The following is a 19,700-nucleotide window of genomic DNA, read 5'->3' as shown; positions in this document are numbered from 1 at the left end:
AATTTCTTTGCTCTCTTTTGGTTCCTTTCAATTAGCAGGAATTTTCCCACAAGTAAATGCTACGATTCCACGTCATAAATACCTGGAGATGAAACAGCATTAAGGGTAGAAAAGTTGAATAACGGAAAGAAAAATAAAAGGGCTAAATGTGTTACTGAGGTAACACATTTAGCTCAAATTCCAGATAAATGTGGAGGTGTTAAAGACATTTTGATCTGGATTTGTCAGCAGCAAGAGAATGTGTCACATTTATCAGTTTAAGATATGCAGTTAGGGAAGGCATTTAACTTGCTGTGCAGCGTTGTGGTTTGCATTTTGTGATTAGGCTCGTGATGTCAGAATATGATTCACTCAGACAGTTTTAATAACAGGAAACATTTAACCACTGGTAATGGCTCGTGCATAAGTGTCAGCACGTCTTTTAGACTTGTTTTGCACAGTACTTGTTAAATTGTGGTGAGTTTATAGCAACCGTTTTTTATTCTCATATACAACAACACACAGATAGACAAAATATGCACAATATAATACAACAACATACAATATACATATTAGGCTCAGTATCAAGAAAACTTGTGAAGGACAAAAAATATAAAAATGAATCCCAAAAGGTTCACTTTAAGGTCATGGAGCTGGTGGGTCACTGCACTGGATTCTCCTTGTATATTCTACAGAAGCCCACCTATTATGTGACACTTTCACAGAGAAAAAACTGAAAATAAAAAAAACAACTAGCCAATAAAAAAAAATTCTCTTCTGGCTGGAAACTTTTATTTTAAACTTGTGACTTTTTACACTTATACAAAACCTTTGCAGCATGTTGTATTTTCAGACTTCTTTGTATGCAACTTGTGACTCAATACCAATACTGCCTTTTGACTCAGATCCATTCATTTGCTGTTTCACCCAGGTAAAATTTGGTTTCACTTACTGTTTGCTGTCACAAAGATGTGTGATAACTCAGCCATCCAGCAGGAGTCCCAATGCATCACCTAATTCAGGTGTCAAATAGATGGATAGTAAATGAACAGGATTTTATGTAGAAGACTTTTCTACTCAGCTTGAGAACTTAAAGCAGTTTGTATAACATGCCTCATTCACCCATTCATACAATCACTTTTTCCTACATTTAAGTACTTTATATCAGGAGCATCCTGGGGTTCAGTCTCATGCCTAAGATACTGATACAGGGGCAAATACAGGGACTGCAGTCTTTATCTTAATGGCAAAGAGAGCCAGAGATTTAACTACCAATCTTACAGTTAGTAGATTGCTCTATGTCCTGATTTAAAGTCACAAAATAGTCTCATCACAAATGTAAGGCTCTATGTTCAACATAGTATTCTTAAAGCTTAACTTTCTATTTTTGAGTTTGCGTGTCCGGTTATTTAATCATCAAACTGGTTTTCCCCTGCTCGCAGAGTGACAATGCAAAAGGAATGACAGGCCAGTAGAACCACTTCTATTGTTCTAGCAAATGTTAATGAAGGTAGGGTTGAAGAGGTGGAGAATATAGAAAGAAGATGAACTGGTTTTAAAGCATGACTGGTATGGGGACATGGAAAAGCAGACGCAGGCGAAGAGAACAGACGACAGAGAACCTTTGGTCTAGTTCACAGTTGAGGCAAATAACTTAAAAAAGGCTGATGTAAAGTCGAGAAAGTGAGTGACACAGCTCAACTCCAAACAGACAGGGGCGACTCAAAGAAAGAAAAGTGATAACAACAGTCATCCTGAGAAATCAACTATGGGGAATGGTGGTAAGACTCTTTAAGCTGAGATACCTTTTTTTAGTTTTGTTTACAGTAAATGTGACACACGCGAGAAAGTATCAAAAACTGTTCTGTGTAATGAGTCAGATTTATCTTTCTTGTCACGTACTGGACTTTCGCAGAAAGTTTTCTTCAAACTTCTTTTCTTTCTTGTTTTTTCTATAGATACACTGCCTTTAAATGTGTTGCTGGTTTTGCTTTTCTGTTTCATACAGTGACTAAGCGTTTTACATGCATTATGTATTACAAGCTGTCAACTTTTAACTTACAGAGATCTTTCTTGAAAGCTGCTAACGGTTCTGGAAGTTTATAAAAAGTTTAAGGTGTGATACTTGTTTTTATTGAAAGCAATACTCTTAACTGTCTGTACGCTTGGTCTCTCAGTTTTGCATCAAAGAGAACCACAATGGCAATGGCCAGTTTTATTTTTTGCTACAGATTGATTTTCCAATTAGAATCAGGGACAATATTCATTCAAAACAAACACACACACATATATATATTGATCTAATTAGGCCCAAGAAACCAGACAGGCTGTTTGGTAATTAATTTTTGTTAGAAATACCCCATGAAATTCAATTTCCGTGTCATTTAAAACCTTGTTTATTATTATTTACATGCCTGTAAGGCTATTGGAAAATGTATTAGTCTGTAGTATTGATCTAATTAACTAATTTTCTATTTGCAGAAAGCAGAGTAAACTCAACGGCCGTTGGGATTCTTGTTGGCTTTGGAATCCTGTTCATTCTATTAACCATAGGGATTGTACAATTCTGCTGCAAGTACAAATGTAAAGAGTGTAAAAATTGCTGCAAGAAAAAAGGTGAGATAACAAAAGCATACTTCTTCTTGTCTCCTTTTGGTCACAAAGAATATAGCTTGTGTCTAGAGCATCTCTGCTGCTTCCCCAATTAAAAAACGTACACTTAGTCAAGTCTAACAGTCATTATAAGTCATTATACTAACCGCTGACTGTGAGTAACAAGGGTATTAAATTCATAACACAAATCAACTTTTTTTGCGTCACAAATTTGCATCACAAATTGTGAAATTCTCATTTCTTTATAGTTTGCTTCCAAAGAGCCAGAATTTCTTGTAATGTTTTAAAGTTGCCTTCGGGGATAGTTCCCCAGGCTTTCTGAAAAAATTTCAAAGTTTTTCTTTGGACAATATCCGCTCTTTAGCTCCAGTCCTTGTGCCTTCCCATTTTCAGATTTTTTTGTTTGCTTGTTTTGTTTGCTAAGCCACTTCAAACTGAAGTAAATTACACTGAGTAATTCAAGCATAAAAAAAGCAACTAACTCAAGGGATGAGCCAGTGTTGTATGGAGACATAGCATAAATTTAGAATCTGAAAGTCACGTTCTTAAGAAAGAGGAAACAAACAGGATTGTTTGCTGGATTGGCAAGAGAGAGTCAGTTCCACAGAAGTGGAATGAACCCGCTTATTTTTCAGAAACATCGTTTTCAACATGCACAAAAAAGGAAAATAAAAGAAACTATCCACATGGTGTAATAATTTGACTGAAACAACTCTCTAAATATCCTTCTGAAACTGTCAGATGTGTGGTTAAATGCTTGACTGCATCACTGCCCAGCAGTAATGCTACAGCATGATAAAGCCACCACACTATTGTGCTTTAGAAACCTTACTTATTATGTCTCCTTTTATTCTGTAGCTCCGTCGGTGAAAGACAAAGTGCTCACGTAAGTAGATTTTTTCCACAATGACCTTTGAGTGTAGACCTTTCACATCATTTTAAAAGTTTTATTTCCTCCTTTGCTTCATGATCACATGGGTGCTTTTGATTTTATGCTTCACAGCAAAGTCGGCCTGAAGAAGGCTCCCCCTCCCTTCTCCATTAGCAAAAGCATGAAATAACATCTTGTCTGTGTTTCGATCATCACCTTGATGGAAGGCATTCAGTCGTTTGTCACTTTCCTACACACCACCTACCTTTTTTCAACATGTATGGCTCTGTTCCTGCTTGTTATTTGCTGCTTTATGTTGGTGTAAAAGCCTGAGGAAAACCCAGACTGAGGAGTTTGTTTACCATGTTACTTTTTGATTCCTTTTGATTATATTTGTATCATGCAACAACTTTATTCTATAGTTATGTTTATGAAAATGCGAACTTTTTCTTAAAACAAGGAGAGGTGTTGCATTTTTTTCTGTATATGCAGAACTATGTTAATATCATGTGATTTTAAGAATATAAAATTATACATGGAAATAAATATTTGCGTCCAATTTCGCACTGGCAGTTTTGTTATGTGTCATGAGAAACTGACAAGATGTTGCGGTGTCCCGTGATACAGATTTGAGTATGCACACACATATGCACACACACCAATGGGAGGAAGCATATATACACTTGTATTGCAGAGGAGATTTTTTTTTTTTTTTTTTTGCATTGAAGGCAGAATATCAACAACTCAACCACAGCAACACGGCAGTTTTCTGGTAAGCTGCAGGTGACTTCCCTCCTAATGCACATGCACATAATGGTTCCTTTCTGATACTTGTGATAGTTGGTAGAGTCCTTATAGTCTCATTATTTTATTTCCCATAATGAAACTGAACCTTGTCTAACTCATGTATTGAAAAAACAATGACCTCTCTGAGGTGGGGGTGATTAAATGTCATCTTTTGAATTCAGTGAAAATGAGTCATATCTCACAAAAGACAAAGGTTTTTCACAACTGAAATAGTTTTAGATGGTTTTTAACTCAAACTGTAAAAACAAACCTTCATATCTGTACAACAATACACTTACATTCTCTACTAAAGCTCTAAAATAGAAAATATAATGTATTAACTTTTCAGTGCCCAAAATATTTCACTGACTGCACATAAATTTGCATGTGAAGATATTTGCAGTCACTGATCATTGGATATGCATGGATTACTGAACTGACAAAAATCAGCTATGAAACCCCAGGGCAATGCATAAACCTTCTGGTTTTAGACATTGAGGTCTTATATCTTCACAACATCACTCAGATATTTTTTTTTAAGATAAAGATGTTTCACGTAGTTTAACAAGTCTCAAAAAATGAGTCAGCAAAGAGTAAATATAAGATTACATGCAAAACTGTCTTTTCTAATAGTAATTCTGAAACAGTTCCAATACTCTGGTTAACATTTAACATTTAATATTTATTGTTTTTATTGGTAAACACCACCAAAACTAGGTAAATAAAAGTTGTTCTTTTTTTTTACTTGGGTTCAGATTTAGATTTGCTGTTGTTTTATTGCAGGAATATTAGATTCTCAGCACTGAACAGTTGTATTGTTAAGGATTTTCTATAGTAGGATAGTAGTTTATTGACTCAGTGATTCAAGTGACAGTGTTTTATTATTAAATGGAGAACAGTTCCATATTTTCGTTATTTCATTGGGAATTAAGCTGGCGATCATGTGAGGAAGGCTTTTCAGTTTTTTGATGAAAAGATGAAAACAGAGACTCTTCTTTTAACGTGTTTTATTTCTGTGATGTTAGTCTTTGCTGGCAACATAAGATAAAGCATAAGCTGCACTATAGTTCTTGTGATACCTGCCATAACCCTGCATTTGCTCTAGTACTGTACAGTAACTTCTCAACAGAGAAGGATTTAATCTAGCAATAATGGGAGAAACAAAGTGACATGTTTCTCCTTGTTAACTAATGTGGGTGTAGGCATATTTTGAAATCATACAGAGGACAAAACCCAGTTTTGGAAGTTTTGTATTGCATTTTAATTGTCTTAAAATTAGCCAAATATTTTTCCAGTTTTGGTAATTGAATTGGGAGTTCCCCTCAAGTTCAATTACCAACCTGGAGAATGCACAGACATTCAAAAAAGTAGGGGAACAGTAGGAGCGCAAAAAGAAAGTTTTACCACAGGAATTCCCAACATGTTAACGTTCTACAATAATCATCAGTGTATATGTAAAAATATTATGATAAGTTGCATGAAACTGTCTTACTTCCCTGTATGCAGTTTATACATAGAATACTTGTCACAGGATTTCCCTAATGCTGTGTTTGGTGTATGGAAATCAACCCATATTGACAATATTCATTCTCTTCTCGGGACTTTTTAGAAATGGGGTAAGGCCTGACAGAGGAAGTGTTTGTTTCTCAGTTTAGAAGCTTCAAAACCACTGACCTGGTTCCTGTACATAATTTGCATATGGAGATCCCTAGTAGCCTACAGATTGTCTTGTGTAATGGTTTTTTAAAGAAGGTATCATTTTGTTGTCTCAGGGTTTTCCTTGGGTTTTCTTTAGTCATAGTTTCTGAAAACAGCATGTCGTCTGTCAGCTGGTTTCACTGACTTGTGAATGTCTAAAAATAATCTTCGCTTAAATCTAAATTGGATAAAACGTTTGCTTTCAACAAAATACTTTGCAATGCTACATAAAGTTGCAGGTGACTGGATAAGACTTAAATTCAAATGAAAAGAGTTTGACTTTTTAACTTAATTTAATAATTCTTTTCAAAAAATATTTTCATGTTCCACTTTCACTTTTTCCACTTTTCACTCACTGTTTAGCTAGGTTTAGGCATTGTTTTTAGGAATCTTGGCAACATATGAATTTTACAGACTAGTCCAAGTTTTAATCATGAGTAGCACATGTATCAACAAAGGCATTAAATAAATAGACTAATAAATAGATTGAACAAAGAAGTAGCTGGTCTTATAAGCACAAACATGAAAATATTTTGCCATGTAAGAAAACATGAAAGAGAATCAGACACAAAATGCTCTTTATATCAAAGTTTGCTTGTTAAGTAAGGTGAAACCACTTGTTATTGTAAAAAGTTTGTGGATTGATTAAGTATTACGAAACTGTGTGAATTAAACACACTGCTGAGAAATAAGAACATTCTCATGTGGGCAACTGCAATAAAGTTCATTGTTGGCGGCGATGAAATCACAAAATGTCCAAGAGCACATAACTATCAAGCCGTTTCTCTTCAGTGCTCCCCACACAGTTTCACTTCCGGCAGACAACACATTAGTCAGTTGTAAATAGACTCAGTGAAACAGGGTTAAAAAGGGCGTTTCTTAGAATCTTCTCAGTCTTCATAATCTCCCAAGCCTCCTTCCAACAGTTACCAGTCAGTAGCTCTGTAATCTAACCTCTGTTTCCTTCCTACAGTATGTTCAGTAACTGCCTGTTAACCACTCAGTTTTATCCCCAAGATTTCCGCATGTTTTTTCAGTTTCTGGCACTGGAACATTTTACCTCACTCTAGTGCTTCTGTTTCATTAAGTAGAAAATGTGAGTTTATTGCTCCAGTATTGCACTGTAACATGCGGTGGCAGGATTTTTTTTTCTTTTTAAATAAAGTGTTTTGTCACATCTCACAGTTTATCAGTCAATTTTCAGCTGTACATCGCAGAGAGAAAGGGACACATTGTTCATATTGAAGTCCTGCCCACACTTCATTAACGGCAGCGGGGACAGAGAGGTCAGCAGAGGAAAATCCCTCAGTGGAAAGATTGATTCTAAGTCATCCATCATGTGTGTGTCAGTTTGTTTCTCTCTAGAGTAACCTGGATGTGTAACATCTCCTTTGTAAGAGTCTATTAAATCAGATTGGCTTACAAGTAGTCCATTTTCAATAGACACTTTTCTATATTGTTTGATGACTTTGGTTTCATCGTGGCCTTGCTGATGACACCAAATGCACTGACCAGCTCCTGAACAGATACACGACTGAGGCCCAGCTCTGTAGCCCGTGACCACCTCGGCCAAAACCAAGTTGGGAAGCATCTGTTTAAATGTTTCCTCATCATCAGAAGCTTGCATCTGCACATCTGAAGGACTCTGGCTGTGATAGTTGCCTCCAGCAGCAGACTCTTTTAGAGGCCCACTGTCCTGCCCATCCAGGTTAATGCAAGAAATCATCTGGCAGCCCAGACCCACCCCACTGTCCTCTCTTTTCCGAATGGAATCAGCCCGCTCATTCTCAAGTGGGTAATCTGTTTGGCTGCTAGTTGTGCTTTCAGGTCCTCCCATGCTTCCACAGCCACTGTCATCTTGTCTCGTTGGTGGATTCTCTTCAATGTTTGAGTTAGACTCCATACTGAGCCCACTATCCATGCTGGTCCTCCTCTCCTCTTCTTCATTGTCCTCTGTTACTGTAAGATGACTGATTGGGTCTTTCACACCATCTTTCATGTCTTTTCTGTATGGTGACAGAAACCATCCTTTGTCTGTAACCACCTCCACAGTCCCATCTTCAACATAGAGTGGAAGCCAGCCACTAGCAGGGGATTTCTAAGGTGAGTCAAAGAAAAAAGAAAATTAGATTTGATTTATGAAACATTGGATTAGTGCACATTGTAAGATCTCTTTTCAAAATACTGTTTTTCTGTTTTCCAAATAGTTGACACTACAAGTGTGCACAGTTGTCTATAGTTTACTGTACTTACCAGTGCAGCAGGTGTTTTCTCTGGACGTTTCAGGTAACACAGCAGGAAGACTGCGATGACTGCAATTAATGCCAGCCCACCCACAAATGATAGGGATGATACGGCAATAATGTAATACTCTGAAAAGAGCAAAAGCACCAAAGAATTTACCAAATGTGAGTGTCTTGCTGAAAAAAAGCAAGGCTATAGCTGAGCTTTTATCATACTAACAATGATACTTCATAAAGGTGTAATCTAAATCTAATCAAATCTACCACACGCAGTGGACGATAGATGCTTTATTAAGATTTGTTTTAATGCTGAAAAATTTTCAAATGTTTGGCATTTAGCTGCCATCCCTGTTTTCAGGCCCTGTGTAAATGTGATTTATAGGTGACATATTTAATAATCTTCTTAAATAATCTACCATTTTTTCTTTACCTTGCTCTGGCAACAGCAGACACTGTTTTTTGGAAACACTGCTGGTGGGGAGATTTCCACTGCCCTCTAACTTGACGCTGACACAGTACTCTTTACCCCAATGGAGAGAAGTGAAAGTAGTCTTCTGATCCTCTTCCATGTCATCCTTCAAGTATGCCGTGGTATTCTGTAGGGCAAGAACATAGTCAGCTGTTTTTTTCTTTAAATAAGCTTTAAATAATAAAAGTAAGGGCAATTCATCATTATATTTTCCAGTCTTAAATTGTGAAGTTGTTGGAAAAGGTGTAAAAACCTTATTGCTTTAACCTAATCCTAACCTACCTTATTATCTTGTCCTTTCTCCTCTAGGTAGATGGTGTACTTTAAACCATAAGGATTAATCTTCTTCAAAATGGGTTTTGGGTGAACAGAGACGGTTATAGTGCTGAATGTAGCCCACAATGTGAAGGAGGGAGGTTGCAGTTTGCCTATGATCAGAGAAGGGAAAGGAAATAATCTTATTATGTGTCTGAATTATTAATTAGAGCATTTTAATCTAAAAATAACACAACAAATTGTGCTTACTTTCATTCAGGAGAAATTTCTTACGAACCCAAATAGACTCATCGCCCCCTGCTACCAGCTGAACTCTGACCTTGTAGCCAGATTCAAAATCAGTTATAAAACTGTTAAGGCTGCAGTAGGTATCATTAATCTGTGTGCAACTTGCCAACATGGCCCAGTCATCTTGGTACCTAAGGACAGAAAACAGTCACCAAAATAAAAATATGAACTTAAAAAAAGGTTTAGTAACTCTTAGTTGAAAAACAATTAACATCAAATGCTTGAAAAACGAACTGAAGACAAAATCAAAATGAAGTCACAGAGAATAAAAATGTAATTAAAAAGAAATAAGGATAAGGAAGTTCAGAGATTGGCATATTGTAAGTCTGTAATAGGATTCTTACTGATATGTAAGTTAAACTTACTTTGCCATTTCCACATTGTAGTAATAGTTTGAAGGTGCATCTTCAGGTGTGTCCCAATGTAGTGTTATATCGCCATCCAAAATATTCACCATCACTTTGGCAGGACCAGGAATGCCCTCGGCTCCTGATATAGAAAAAAAGAGGTTAAGACGTACATTAACTGTTACAATAATGGAAGTTTAAAAAAAAAAATATATATATATACACACATATCTTTTTCAAACACGAATTCCTGTATATAGGGAATGAGCTATAAAGTCAATGGTAATGTAAAACCCTCTGAACATATTCCGAAAGTGTTACTGCCAGACGTTTTTGTGTGAAACTTGTGGTCAAGAAAAGAAGAAAAAGATGCTGACAAGCTTTGATTTATGGGATCTCCAACTAAGTGACTCTGGGTTTTTTGGAAAGGGAACAGAATTTCCACTCTTGCCATTCAGCTCATTTACTGGCTTCATCTGATCATAGAAATAAAACAAATATTATAAATGATCATGAAGGAAAAATATAGTACCTTCTAAATAATTTTTAAATTGTTATTTAAGTAAATGATCAACTGTGACTTTTTTCCGTAACTGGACATACTAAGTAAGATTACAAATAGAGCGTAAGAAAAGCTTTTAATTACCTGACACAAGGCTCATGTAGATCATTAAGAAGACAAAACCCAGCAATTTGGCTTTGATATCCATTTCAAGTATCTGGAAATACACCATTTAGTTAGAATCCGGTTAGTAGTCGCCAACAGAGTCCCTTATTCCAATCATCACCGACAGAAACATCCAGCCTCCACAGTGGCTCTGTGTAACTGTACAGAAGAGCTAAACTAAACTGTTGATTAATATTAACAAGGAGGAAGCAGCTGTTTTCTGCTGATACTGTGCTGCCCACACATCTGCGGTACGAAGAAGAAGAGGCCCCTTGTTTTTCGAAAATGACTTTATTTACATAGTTCTCACCAAGTACCTTTGTCGCTCGCCTAACATCCCTCCCTCTCAGATGATGAGTTTCCTGTTGTGACTATATCCGTGACGTTGCTGCTAGTTTCATCTCTCGCTTGCTCTTGCCTTTCTCAACAAGAGAGCCTTTTTCTTCCTCTTTTGTTTTTTCTTTTCCCCTTTCCATGCTCTCACCGGGCTCATAATGTAATTAGTGTTGAGCACTATCAGAAAAAACACAGTTGGAGTGTGTCTACACCAGATATGAGAAGAGGAAGCTTTCAGGAATTCCCCTTTCACTTTCCTCCCCCCCTAAAATGTAGGCAGTAGTTACTATCAAAGACTCATTCTGGTGTTTATCAGTTCACTTTGTATACTCTTTTGTTTATGTAATTTCTGTTTTTTCACTGACAAATATAAAATTTTAACTCAGGAAACTCGTCTTATCACTGGTTTCCTCTTTTAGGCTTTGTCTACCTTTTCCTGTGACACTTTGTTCAGCACGACCTCCTTTGTGGTTTGATGCATTGCATATGTTGTTTCTTTTTTTTTCTTTTGCACTTAACCATGGCTGAAGATAGAAGAACAGAGACAACTAAAGATCTATGTTGATTATAGCCCCAGTTTGGGTGAATGTGCTTACTTTTCTGTACTAACACTTAAATAAATCAAAAATAAAGATCTTGAAAGTCAGACTTCACTTGATGATAAGAATAAATCATTAGCTTGTGTGGATAACAGGCATATAGCTTCATCATACATTAAGCCATATTAATATGTCGCCGGCATGCGAGTTATTATGTGTGATTAGGCAGCAATATTTTTCCATGTTCTTTAGAAACTTACATTATCTAACATGAGGGATGCAAGGCAACCTATATCTTTAAATACCACATGAATAAAGTATATACTTTTATCTATGTGCGCAAGAAACCACAGTGACTATCAGGCCTTATCTCTACACCTCATCCTACACAAAATTTCAGTAGTTCAGTTCATTACTCCTGTTTTGCAGATTAACAAAGAAAGCTGACGGCGTAATGTGTGTTATGGGTAGATATATATCGATTTCTGGTTAAGAAATGACTCATAAAAATACCCCTTGTTAAACCGTTAACAATCACTTATTCCTGCATAATTCTCAGATTTTTCACTGTCCATCATTGTCTCTGCTGCATATCAAGGTTTAAAAGCGTCACATACAAATTACTTTTCTTCCTCTGTCTGCTGGATTCTGCTCATTCGTTACTGTAAATGTGTAAAGGGTATTGATTTACTGCTTAACATAAGTTCCCTAAAACAAATAGGACATAGACTGCTGAACCTGCAATGTCATCTAGCCTTCCTCATCTTTTTAAACTGTTTCAGGCTTTACCCAGTTTTTCCAACAAGAGAACGAGTCTGGTGCCCATGGGAGTACCACACTCTTTCTTTTATTGTGATTGCATGTGACTTATGCTTAGTCCACTGAAACTGTATGAGAAAGAGGATTGGTTGGATCTGGCACAAACCTCAATATCTAAATTATACCAAAGAGAAATACATTGGGATGTTGATTTATTCAAGGAGCTTTTATCTAGATGTACTTTAGTAAAGAGTGCCTTCCATTTCTGAGAAGTAGCTTTCTCTTAAAGTTAGCCATATATACCCCCATGTTCTCTCACCTCCTCCTCTCATGTGATTTCGTTTTAGTTTTACTTCCCAGTAAATGCAAACAGGGTCTCTGCAAAGCACACCACATCTCTATTTGATAATGTCAGGTGGACAGAGAGCCGCTGACTAAATGTGAGCTTTGGGGGAGGGAGTCTTTTTTAAAAGGTCACAAGATCAACTGCTGTTGTTCAGAACAGGGACTTTCTTGCAAGTCACTTTTTAAGTTATAAGTGCCCTTTGGCTTCATGCACAATAAGATCACCCTCTAGTGGTGTGAAAAGGTGCATCATAACAGTGAATATACTCTCTAGTGTGTATCACAAACTCAGTGCATCATTAAGTATCTCATTAATATCAGCCATGAATAAACCACTAATGAGCAGACAAATTAAAATGCTGAACATCAGGTCTCATAATATAGATCTACATTACAACACCTGGATTACACTTAAGCACATTTCCTTTAAGGTCATTATCTTTTATGCATCAGTTTTACAGTCATGCAGAGTCACAACAAAGGAAACTTGGGGGAAGATAACAGGCAGATGACGTATAACAAATCATCTAGATTCAGATCTAAAACTGTGTTTACAGTTTGCGAATGTCTCACATTCATGTTTTCCAAAAAGTTGATTCTGTTCATCTGGATTTTGCATTCAGAGCCCGAAGAAGTCACCTGGATGAGTCATGAAACATTTCTGAAACTGTAAATTCATAATCATAATCATAATCAGAATACTTTATTAATCCCGAAGGAAATTCAACGTCCAGATGAACAGAATCAGCTTCCTGTGATTCCCTTGCCTGGATGACTGAGGATACGTGAAGACATTCATGTTTACAGTTTGTAAGATACATATTATGCAACATGCTCAACAACGGTTCAGCAAAGATGAGCAACAGAGATGCAAAGAGTTTGCAGAAATAGTATCCACTACACTAAACTACAGATGAGTGAGAAAATTAAAGCCACAACTAAGACAAAGTTGGTATTAACATTGTGTTAGACCAGTATGTGCTGCCATAACAACTTCACTGTGTGTTGTATTGATGCTATAAGCCTCTGGAACTCTACAGGTGAAAAGAAGCAGTTTTTTTTTGCTTAAAAGATATTCCATCGGGAGGGTAATGAAGAGTGTAAAAGTTCAAAAGACACTCCAGCAAAATGCCACCCAAAGCAAAACATTTGCTGGATTCCATCACTGTAGGGAAGATTTGAGTTTTTTCTTTAATTTTCACCAACCTACCAGTATTTCCCAACCAAGTGGGAAATACTGAGGATGATCAGCCTGGTGGGACTTTCAGATTTTCAAGAGTCTCAATGGTTTGGCACCACCTTATTCAACTGACTTTTGCGTCGCTGCATTTCCAGCTGCTCCTCAATATTCCTAGGTCAAACCTTAAAAGCAGAGGTGATAGAGCCTTTTCATTTGTGGCTCCTAATTGAAGGAACAACCGATCATTTCACATAAAAGCCACCCACTCTCTTAGTCGTTTCAAAACACTGCTTAAAACCTACTTATTCTTGCTTGCTATTAGTTCTAGTTGAGCAGAGTTCACTAGTTTTTATTATGCAAACACAGACTTATGTGTATTTTTCATTTCATGATTTTAGTGTATATTTATTTTTGATTTAGTGATTTTTATGCGTAGCGTATATCTCTTATAACCTGTAGAACAATTGAGGTTGTTTAAAATCTGCTATAGAAATAAATTCCGACCTGACTTGACTTGTCAGTTATACATTTTGCACGGTCAAAGTGAAAACAGCGATGAAAATTACGTTTTAGTTTCAAATTGAAAGGGGTAAAAAAGAACAAGTGAAGAAATGTGTGGCTGCAAGAGGAAGTAGAGATCATATATAAAGTGAATCTGGCAGGTGCAAATCAAAAATACCCAGGAGCCACATCTGTGCAGAAAGGCACCAATTTCGTGAGAAAAATGCTTTCTCGCACATCCAAAATTACTTGTATTACCACGATTTGGTTCCTTGTGATTTTGCCACCAGTATTTCATTTTTCTTAATGTTTTAAAGCCCAAACAATGAAATAATTACCATAAAATTCAAATTGGTAGCACTTTATAATAATGTCAAAGTATTAACTACTGTTAAGATATTAGTAAATCATTAACATGTACTTAATTCATAATTTTGTATAGCATTACCCCTCCTTATTATGACATTTATAAATACAGAGACATGAAAAACATTGTGAGTTCGCATGTTACGAGGCAGGCTCAACCGAACCGTCACTGGATTCAACACAGTTTGGACAGGAAATAGGCCAATGAACTGAGGAGCAAGCTTCTTAGATTCAGTTCTGAGAGAAACATGCTTGGTCGAGAGCCACACCCGCTGGCCCACCTGGTAGTCCGGTGCCGGGACGCGGCAGCGATCGGCCAGTCTCTTGTTCTGGGCCGCCGTTCTCAAGAGGGCCGCTCTGGCGGCGCGCTACGCTCTCCAACAGCGCCACATGTGGAGCTGGACAGATGGAACGGCCAATTCTCCCTCAGAGATGGAAAGAAGCGGGGGTTGATAGCCCAAGGACGCCTCAAACGGGGACACACCGGTGGCCGCCGACGTACTGGAGTTGTACGCATATTCCACCCATGCGAGCTGCTCGCTCCACGTCGATTGGTTGGAGGAGATTACACAGCGCAGCATAGCCTCCAGCACCTCATTAGCCCGTTCCGTCTGGCCGTTGGTCTGGGGATGGAAACCCGAGGACAGGCTGACCTGATCCCCTAGTTCCGCACAGAACTCCCTCCACACCCGGGACGTGAACTGGGGACCACGATCAGACACGATGTCCCGAGGAATACCATGGAGCCGAAAAACATGCTGGGTGAGAAGGCGAGCCGTCTCCAGAGCAGAAGGAAGCTGTGGCAGGGCTATAAAGTGGGCAGCCTTGGAAAACCGGTCAACAATAGTGAGTACAGCAGTATTACCTGAGGACGGAGGCAGTCCCGTAACAAAGTCCAGAGCAACATGCGACCAGGGACGCATGGGAACAGGCAAAGGGCGTAGGAGGTCAGCAGGCGCCGAGGTCGGCATCTTGTTCTTAGCACACTCAGGACAAGCCGCCACGTACTCCCCAGCATCCTGCAACAGAGTGGGCCACCAAAACAATCGGCGCAGGAAAGAGACGGTGCGGTTCTTACCTGGATGGCAGGCAAAACGGGCGGTGTGGGCCCACTGAAGCACCTTACCGCGGGCCGACGCAGGAACAAACAGCTTGCGCTCCGGGCCCGTGCCAGGATCCGGCTCCTGTCGCTGGGTGTCCCGCACAACCCGCTCAATCTCCTAGGTCAAAGCGCCGACGAAACAAGATGGAGGCAAGATGGGCAAGTCCTTCTCATCGCCCTCGGCCTCAGGCGTAAACTGTCGAGACAGCGCATCAGCCTTGGCGTTGCGAGACCCGGGTCTGTAAGTGATGGTAAGGTCAAAGCGAGCGAAGAACAGGGCCTACCTGGCCTGTCGGGCGTTAAGGCGCTTCGCAGCCTGGAGGTACGCCAAATTTCTGTGGTCTGTCCACACCACCACTGGATACTTGCTCCCCTCCAGCCAGTGACGCCATTCCTCCAGGGCCATTTTAACAGCGAGAAGCTCCCGGTCACCAACATCATAATTCCGCTCTGCGTGCGAGAAAAGAAGGCACAGGGATGCATCTTACCGGCCACCCGCTGCGAGAGGACGGCCCCCACCCCTGAGTCGGAAGCATCCACCTCCACGAAGAATGGGAGCTCCAGGTCAGCCTGTACCAGCACAGGCGCAGATGAAAACAGAGCCTTCAGTTGACCGAAAGCCCGCTGAGCATCCAGAGACCACTGAAACAACAACATGGGAGAGGTAAGGGCAGTCAGAGGCAAGGCAATCCAGCCAAAGTTGCGAATGAAGCGCCTGTAGAAGTTGGCAAATCCCAGAAATTTTTGCAACTCCCTGCGATTCTTGGGCACTGGCCACTCAACCACCGCCTTGACCTTACCTGGGTCCGCACGCAGCCGCCCCTGTTCCACCACAAAGCCCAGGAAAGACACAGTTGGAACATGGAACTCACATTTCTCAGCCTTCACAAACAGGCGATTCTCCAATAAGCGCTGCAGTACGAGCCTCACATGCTCCACATGTTCTGCTGGGCTCCGGGAAAACACAAGGATGTCGTCTAGGTAGACAAAAACACAGTGGTTAATGAGATCATCATTAATCATAGCCTGGAAAACAGCAGGGGCATTGGTGAGCCCAAAAGGCATCACCAGGTACTCGAAATGTCCAAGGTGAGTGTTGAATGCTGTTTTCCATTCATCCCCTTCACGAATCCGCATCAGGTGGTAAGCATTGCGGAGGTCCAATTTGGAAAAAACCGTGGCGCCCTGGAGGAGCTCAAAGGCGGACGCCAGCAAGGGCAAGGGGTACTTGTTCTTGATCGTGATCTTATTCAAACCCCGGAAATCGATACACGGCCGGAGCGACCTGTCCTTCTTCGCCACAAAGAAAAATCCCATGCCCAAAGGGGAAGTGGAGGGTCGAATGATGCTGGCCGCCAAGGAGTCATTAATGTACCGTTCCATCGACTCCCGCTCGGGCTTGGAGATGTTATAAAGTCGACTGGTGGGCAAGGGAGTGCGGGGAATCAAATCAATGCCACAGTCGTACGGGCGATGGGGCAGAAAGTGAGGAGGCTTTGTCTTTGCTAAAAACCTGGGCCAGGTCATGATACTCAGGCAGAACACCAGACAAATCAGGAGGCGCAACAGGCTCCGCGGAGCCAGCGACCGTCGCACCAAAAGTCGCAGAGCGCAAGCACAAAGCGTGACACTGACTGCTCCACCCCGAAATACGGCCCGTGGCCCTTTCGATCTGCGGATTATGTTGTCGCAGCCAGTGATAGCCCAACACAAGGGGAGCATCAGGAGATTTAAAAAGAAACAAACTGAGCTGCTCCGAGTGATTGCCAGAGAGGGTGAGTGTGATGGTACGAGTGCGGTGAGTGACCGTAGTCAGAGGGCTGCCGTCAAGAGCCGAAACCTGGAGAGGTTCAGGGAGAGGAACAATGGGTACGGCTAATTTATGAGCTAGTGATTCATCCAAAAAACTCTGCTCAGCTCCAGAGTCAATCAGCGCGCTACACGGGTGAGTAAGGGAATGAAAAATCAGCTTGGCCGGACAACTGAGATGGGGAACAGAGTTAGCCGTAGCACCCGCCAGTATCCCCACAGCTACTGGCGGGCGGAGTCTTTTACTCGCTTCGGACAGGTATCAGCCCAGTGTCCCCTTTTCCCACACACGAAGCACTCACCCGTGCGCTGTCTTCTCCTCCGATGGGAAGCACCGAACCAAGCCCGGCCCAGCTGCATCGGCTGTTCCTCATCCTCCGCTGGGTCTTCTTCTTCCTCTCGCCAGTGAGAAGGAAGCAACCCGGTAGGCGCATCGGCGCCTCCTGCCAGCCGTCGTTCTTCATCTGCCCGTCTCCCAAACTCTCTCATATGATTATCCAGTTGAATGCACATATTAATCAAAGTGCTAAGGGGTTTAGGTAGCTCTTTCGTAGCTAACTCATGTTTGAGTTCTTCGTTTAGGCAGTTCAGGAAGGCTCCCCGGAGTGCGTTTTCTGCCCAGCCCGTCTCCTCGGCCAGGATCCAAAAGTCAATGGAGAAATCCGCGACACTCTTATGTCCCTGCTTTAGGGTAAACAAACGATTAGCAGCGCCATCTGCATCCGTTCCTTTATCAAACACACAGAGGAACTTGGTCAGAAAATCCTGGTAGGAGATATTCGGTTGAACATTTAAAACGGCTTGTGCCCATTGCAGCGCCCGGCCAGTCATCAGTTCCACCATAAGCGTGATCTTCGCACAATCTGAGCCGTAAGCCTGTGTCTGTTGTCTGAAAATCAATGAACACTGCATCAGAAAGCCTCGACTCTTTGTTATATCTCCATCAAACTTCTCCGGAACCGGTAATGTATGTTCTCGCCTAGGTGGAGGTGGTGGAGGCGAAGGGGGTAGTGGGCAAGCTGCAGCCACACTTACTGATGGAGTGGGTTGTGGATTTTTAGCTGAGGTGCCGGGCGCGGTGAGTAACATACCTTGAATGTTTGCAAGCACCTGTCGCATCGCTGTTTGTTCCGTCATGATGTGTTTCATCATGCTCTCATGGCGGTCCAAAACTTCGCCCTGAACGGAGAGCTCTCGTTGAACTGGGTTTGAGTCCGCTGAGTCCATGGCTGGCTGGAGTATTCTGTCACGGTTGTTAAAGAGTGGACTCAGGCGCGGAGCTCAGAAATAATGACAGTGCATTTATTTACAGTGCAGCAAGGTGACAACAGTTCAAATGTGCAACAATGGTGATAGTGCGTCCCTCCTTCCGTGTAAGCCCGTGCGTGGTAGTGAGTGCCCGTCTCTCCTCCAAGTGCTTCCTTAGTGTCCGTAAATCCTCCGTCAATCCCTGTGTGCACACACACGACAGCAGAATGAGTACGAAGATCAGACAGCACTTCAATAACGTTAGCGACTCGAAAACACTACCAGGCTTAGTGCAATACTCCAGCCCTGTCTGTCGCTCAGCCACACCATTAAGTAGCCCTGCTGAAGATAGTAGTTGATTGGCAGCAGCTGGTGGATTGACTGCAGGTGTGGCAGCTCCGGGCGACAGCACTTCCGGGTCGGAGGTAGCCTGTTGCTAGGTTACCTCCTAGCACATCTCAGCGGAGCCGGAGGGGACGACAGGGCGATAGGAGAGACACATACACACGCACACAGATATACACACACTGGCAGGTCGACCGGTCAGGGCGCCGTCAGATCCTGACAAATAAACTATCAATATTTGTATCGATCCACCCCCCTATATTTTTCAGAGGGAGAAATCGCACTAATAATGTAGAAGTCTTCCTGGGTAGATGCTAGGTGGAACGGAAATGCTAGGTGAGGTCAGACGCTGGAGACTTGGGGGAATAAAGATTAAACAGACACTTTTTGAAGCTTAAAACACACCAGAAAATTGACAGACAACAACACATATCTGCATAATAATGTCCAACACCCTGGAGGACAACAAGGAGAATTTGGATGCTCTGAAGGAATACACTGACTGGTGCTTCGACACTACAGTCAGAAAGAAGGCCCAGAGTTTCTCTTCCCCAGCCAAGAACGAGATGCTGTCTTCCAAGAGAAGTCATGGACCAGACGACCAGATAGCCAGGAGGAGCTGGTCGTCTGTTCGGGGTCCAGGCTGATGGGCTGCTCTGTTGTTGTGGGGCCGGGCAGTCTGCTTGTCTCCAGGGTTTAAATACACTGTGGTGAATTCTACATCCATGAATTCCAGATTGAAAAAGAAATCATGTCATACTCTTGGAAGAAGAGGCCAGTTGAGTCCAGGGCCCTGACAGCTCAGCTTAGGTTATTTGAGCTTCATACTGTGAATCAATCTCAGTATGCTGCTGCTACAAAACTGGTCTGACAGGTAGGATATTGGTGCACTGGACACGCCCGTCTCTGTGAAGCAAAGAAGGAAGGATTTAC

The 19,700-nt window shown here is 41.1% G+C and overlaps 1 protein-coding gene and 1 long non-coding RNA gene across 5 annotated transcripts; one reads left to right on the top strand and one right to left on the bottom strand.

Moving 5' to 3' along the window:
• The first annotated feature begins 1,530 nt into the window (after positions 1 to 1,530).
• Positions 1,531 to 4,022, top strand: LOC145419954 (uncharacterized). The gene is made up of 4 exons (XR_013901222.1): positions 1,531 to 1,760; positions 2,461 to 2,595; positions 3,451 to 3,478; positions 3,596 to 4,022. It is a non-coding gene; the product is annotated as an uncharacterized LOC145419954 (long non-coding RNA).
• Positions 3,615 to 19,615, bottom strand: il10ra (interleukin 10 receptor, alpha). 4 transcript variants are annotated; one of them, XM_026193624.2, is made up of 7 exons: positions 10,217 to 11,431; positions 9,589 to 9,712; positions 9,185 to 9,354; positions 8,942 to 9,087; positions 8,621 to 8,786; positions 8,201 to 8,319; positions 3,615 to 8,045 (listed from the first exon to the last, which is right to left on the bottom strand). In XM_026193624.2, exons 1-7 carry the CDS (start codon positions 10,302 to 10,304, stop codon positions 7,137 to 7,139), a joined length of 1,722 nt encoding a protein of 573 aa, XP_026049409.2. In that variant the 5' UTR covers positions 10,305 to 11,431; the 3' UTR covers positions 3,615 to 7,136. The 4 variants fall into 4 exon arrangements, 1 of the variants encoding a protein (XP_026049409.2); XR_013901220.1 differs by lacking the exons at positions 3,615 to 8,045; positions 8,201 to 8,319; positions 8,621 to 8,786; positions 8,942 to 9,087; positions 9,185 to 9,354 and adding exons at positions 15,390 to 16,342; positions 17,477 to 18,624; positions 18,705 to 19,615 and having other exon boundaries at positions 10,217 to 15,282; XR_013901221.1 differs by lacking the exons at positions 3,615 to 8,045; positions 8,201 to 8,319; positions 8,621 to 8,786; positions 8,942 to 9,087; positions 9,185 to 9,354 and adding exons at positions 15,650 to 16,342; positions 17,477 to 18,624; positions 18,705 to 19,615 and having other exon boundaries at positions 10,217 to 15,561.
• Between the last annotated feature and the right edge of the window lie 85 nt (positions 19,616 to 19,700).

Source organism: Astatotilapia calliptera, chromosome 14, assembly GCF_964374335.1.
Source record: "Astatotilapia calliptera chromosome 14, fAstCal68.1, whole genome shotgun sequence".
Taxonomy (NCBI): Eukaryota; Metazoa; Chordata; class Actinopteri; order Cichliformes; family Cichlidae; genus Astatotilapia; species Astatotilapia calliptera.
The sequence above is the reverse complement of the archived record's forward strand: the minus strand, read 5'-3'. Positions and strand labels throughout refer to the sequence as shown.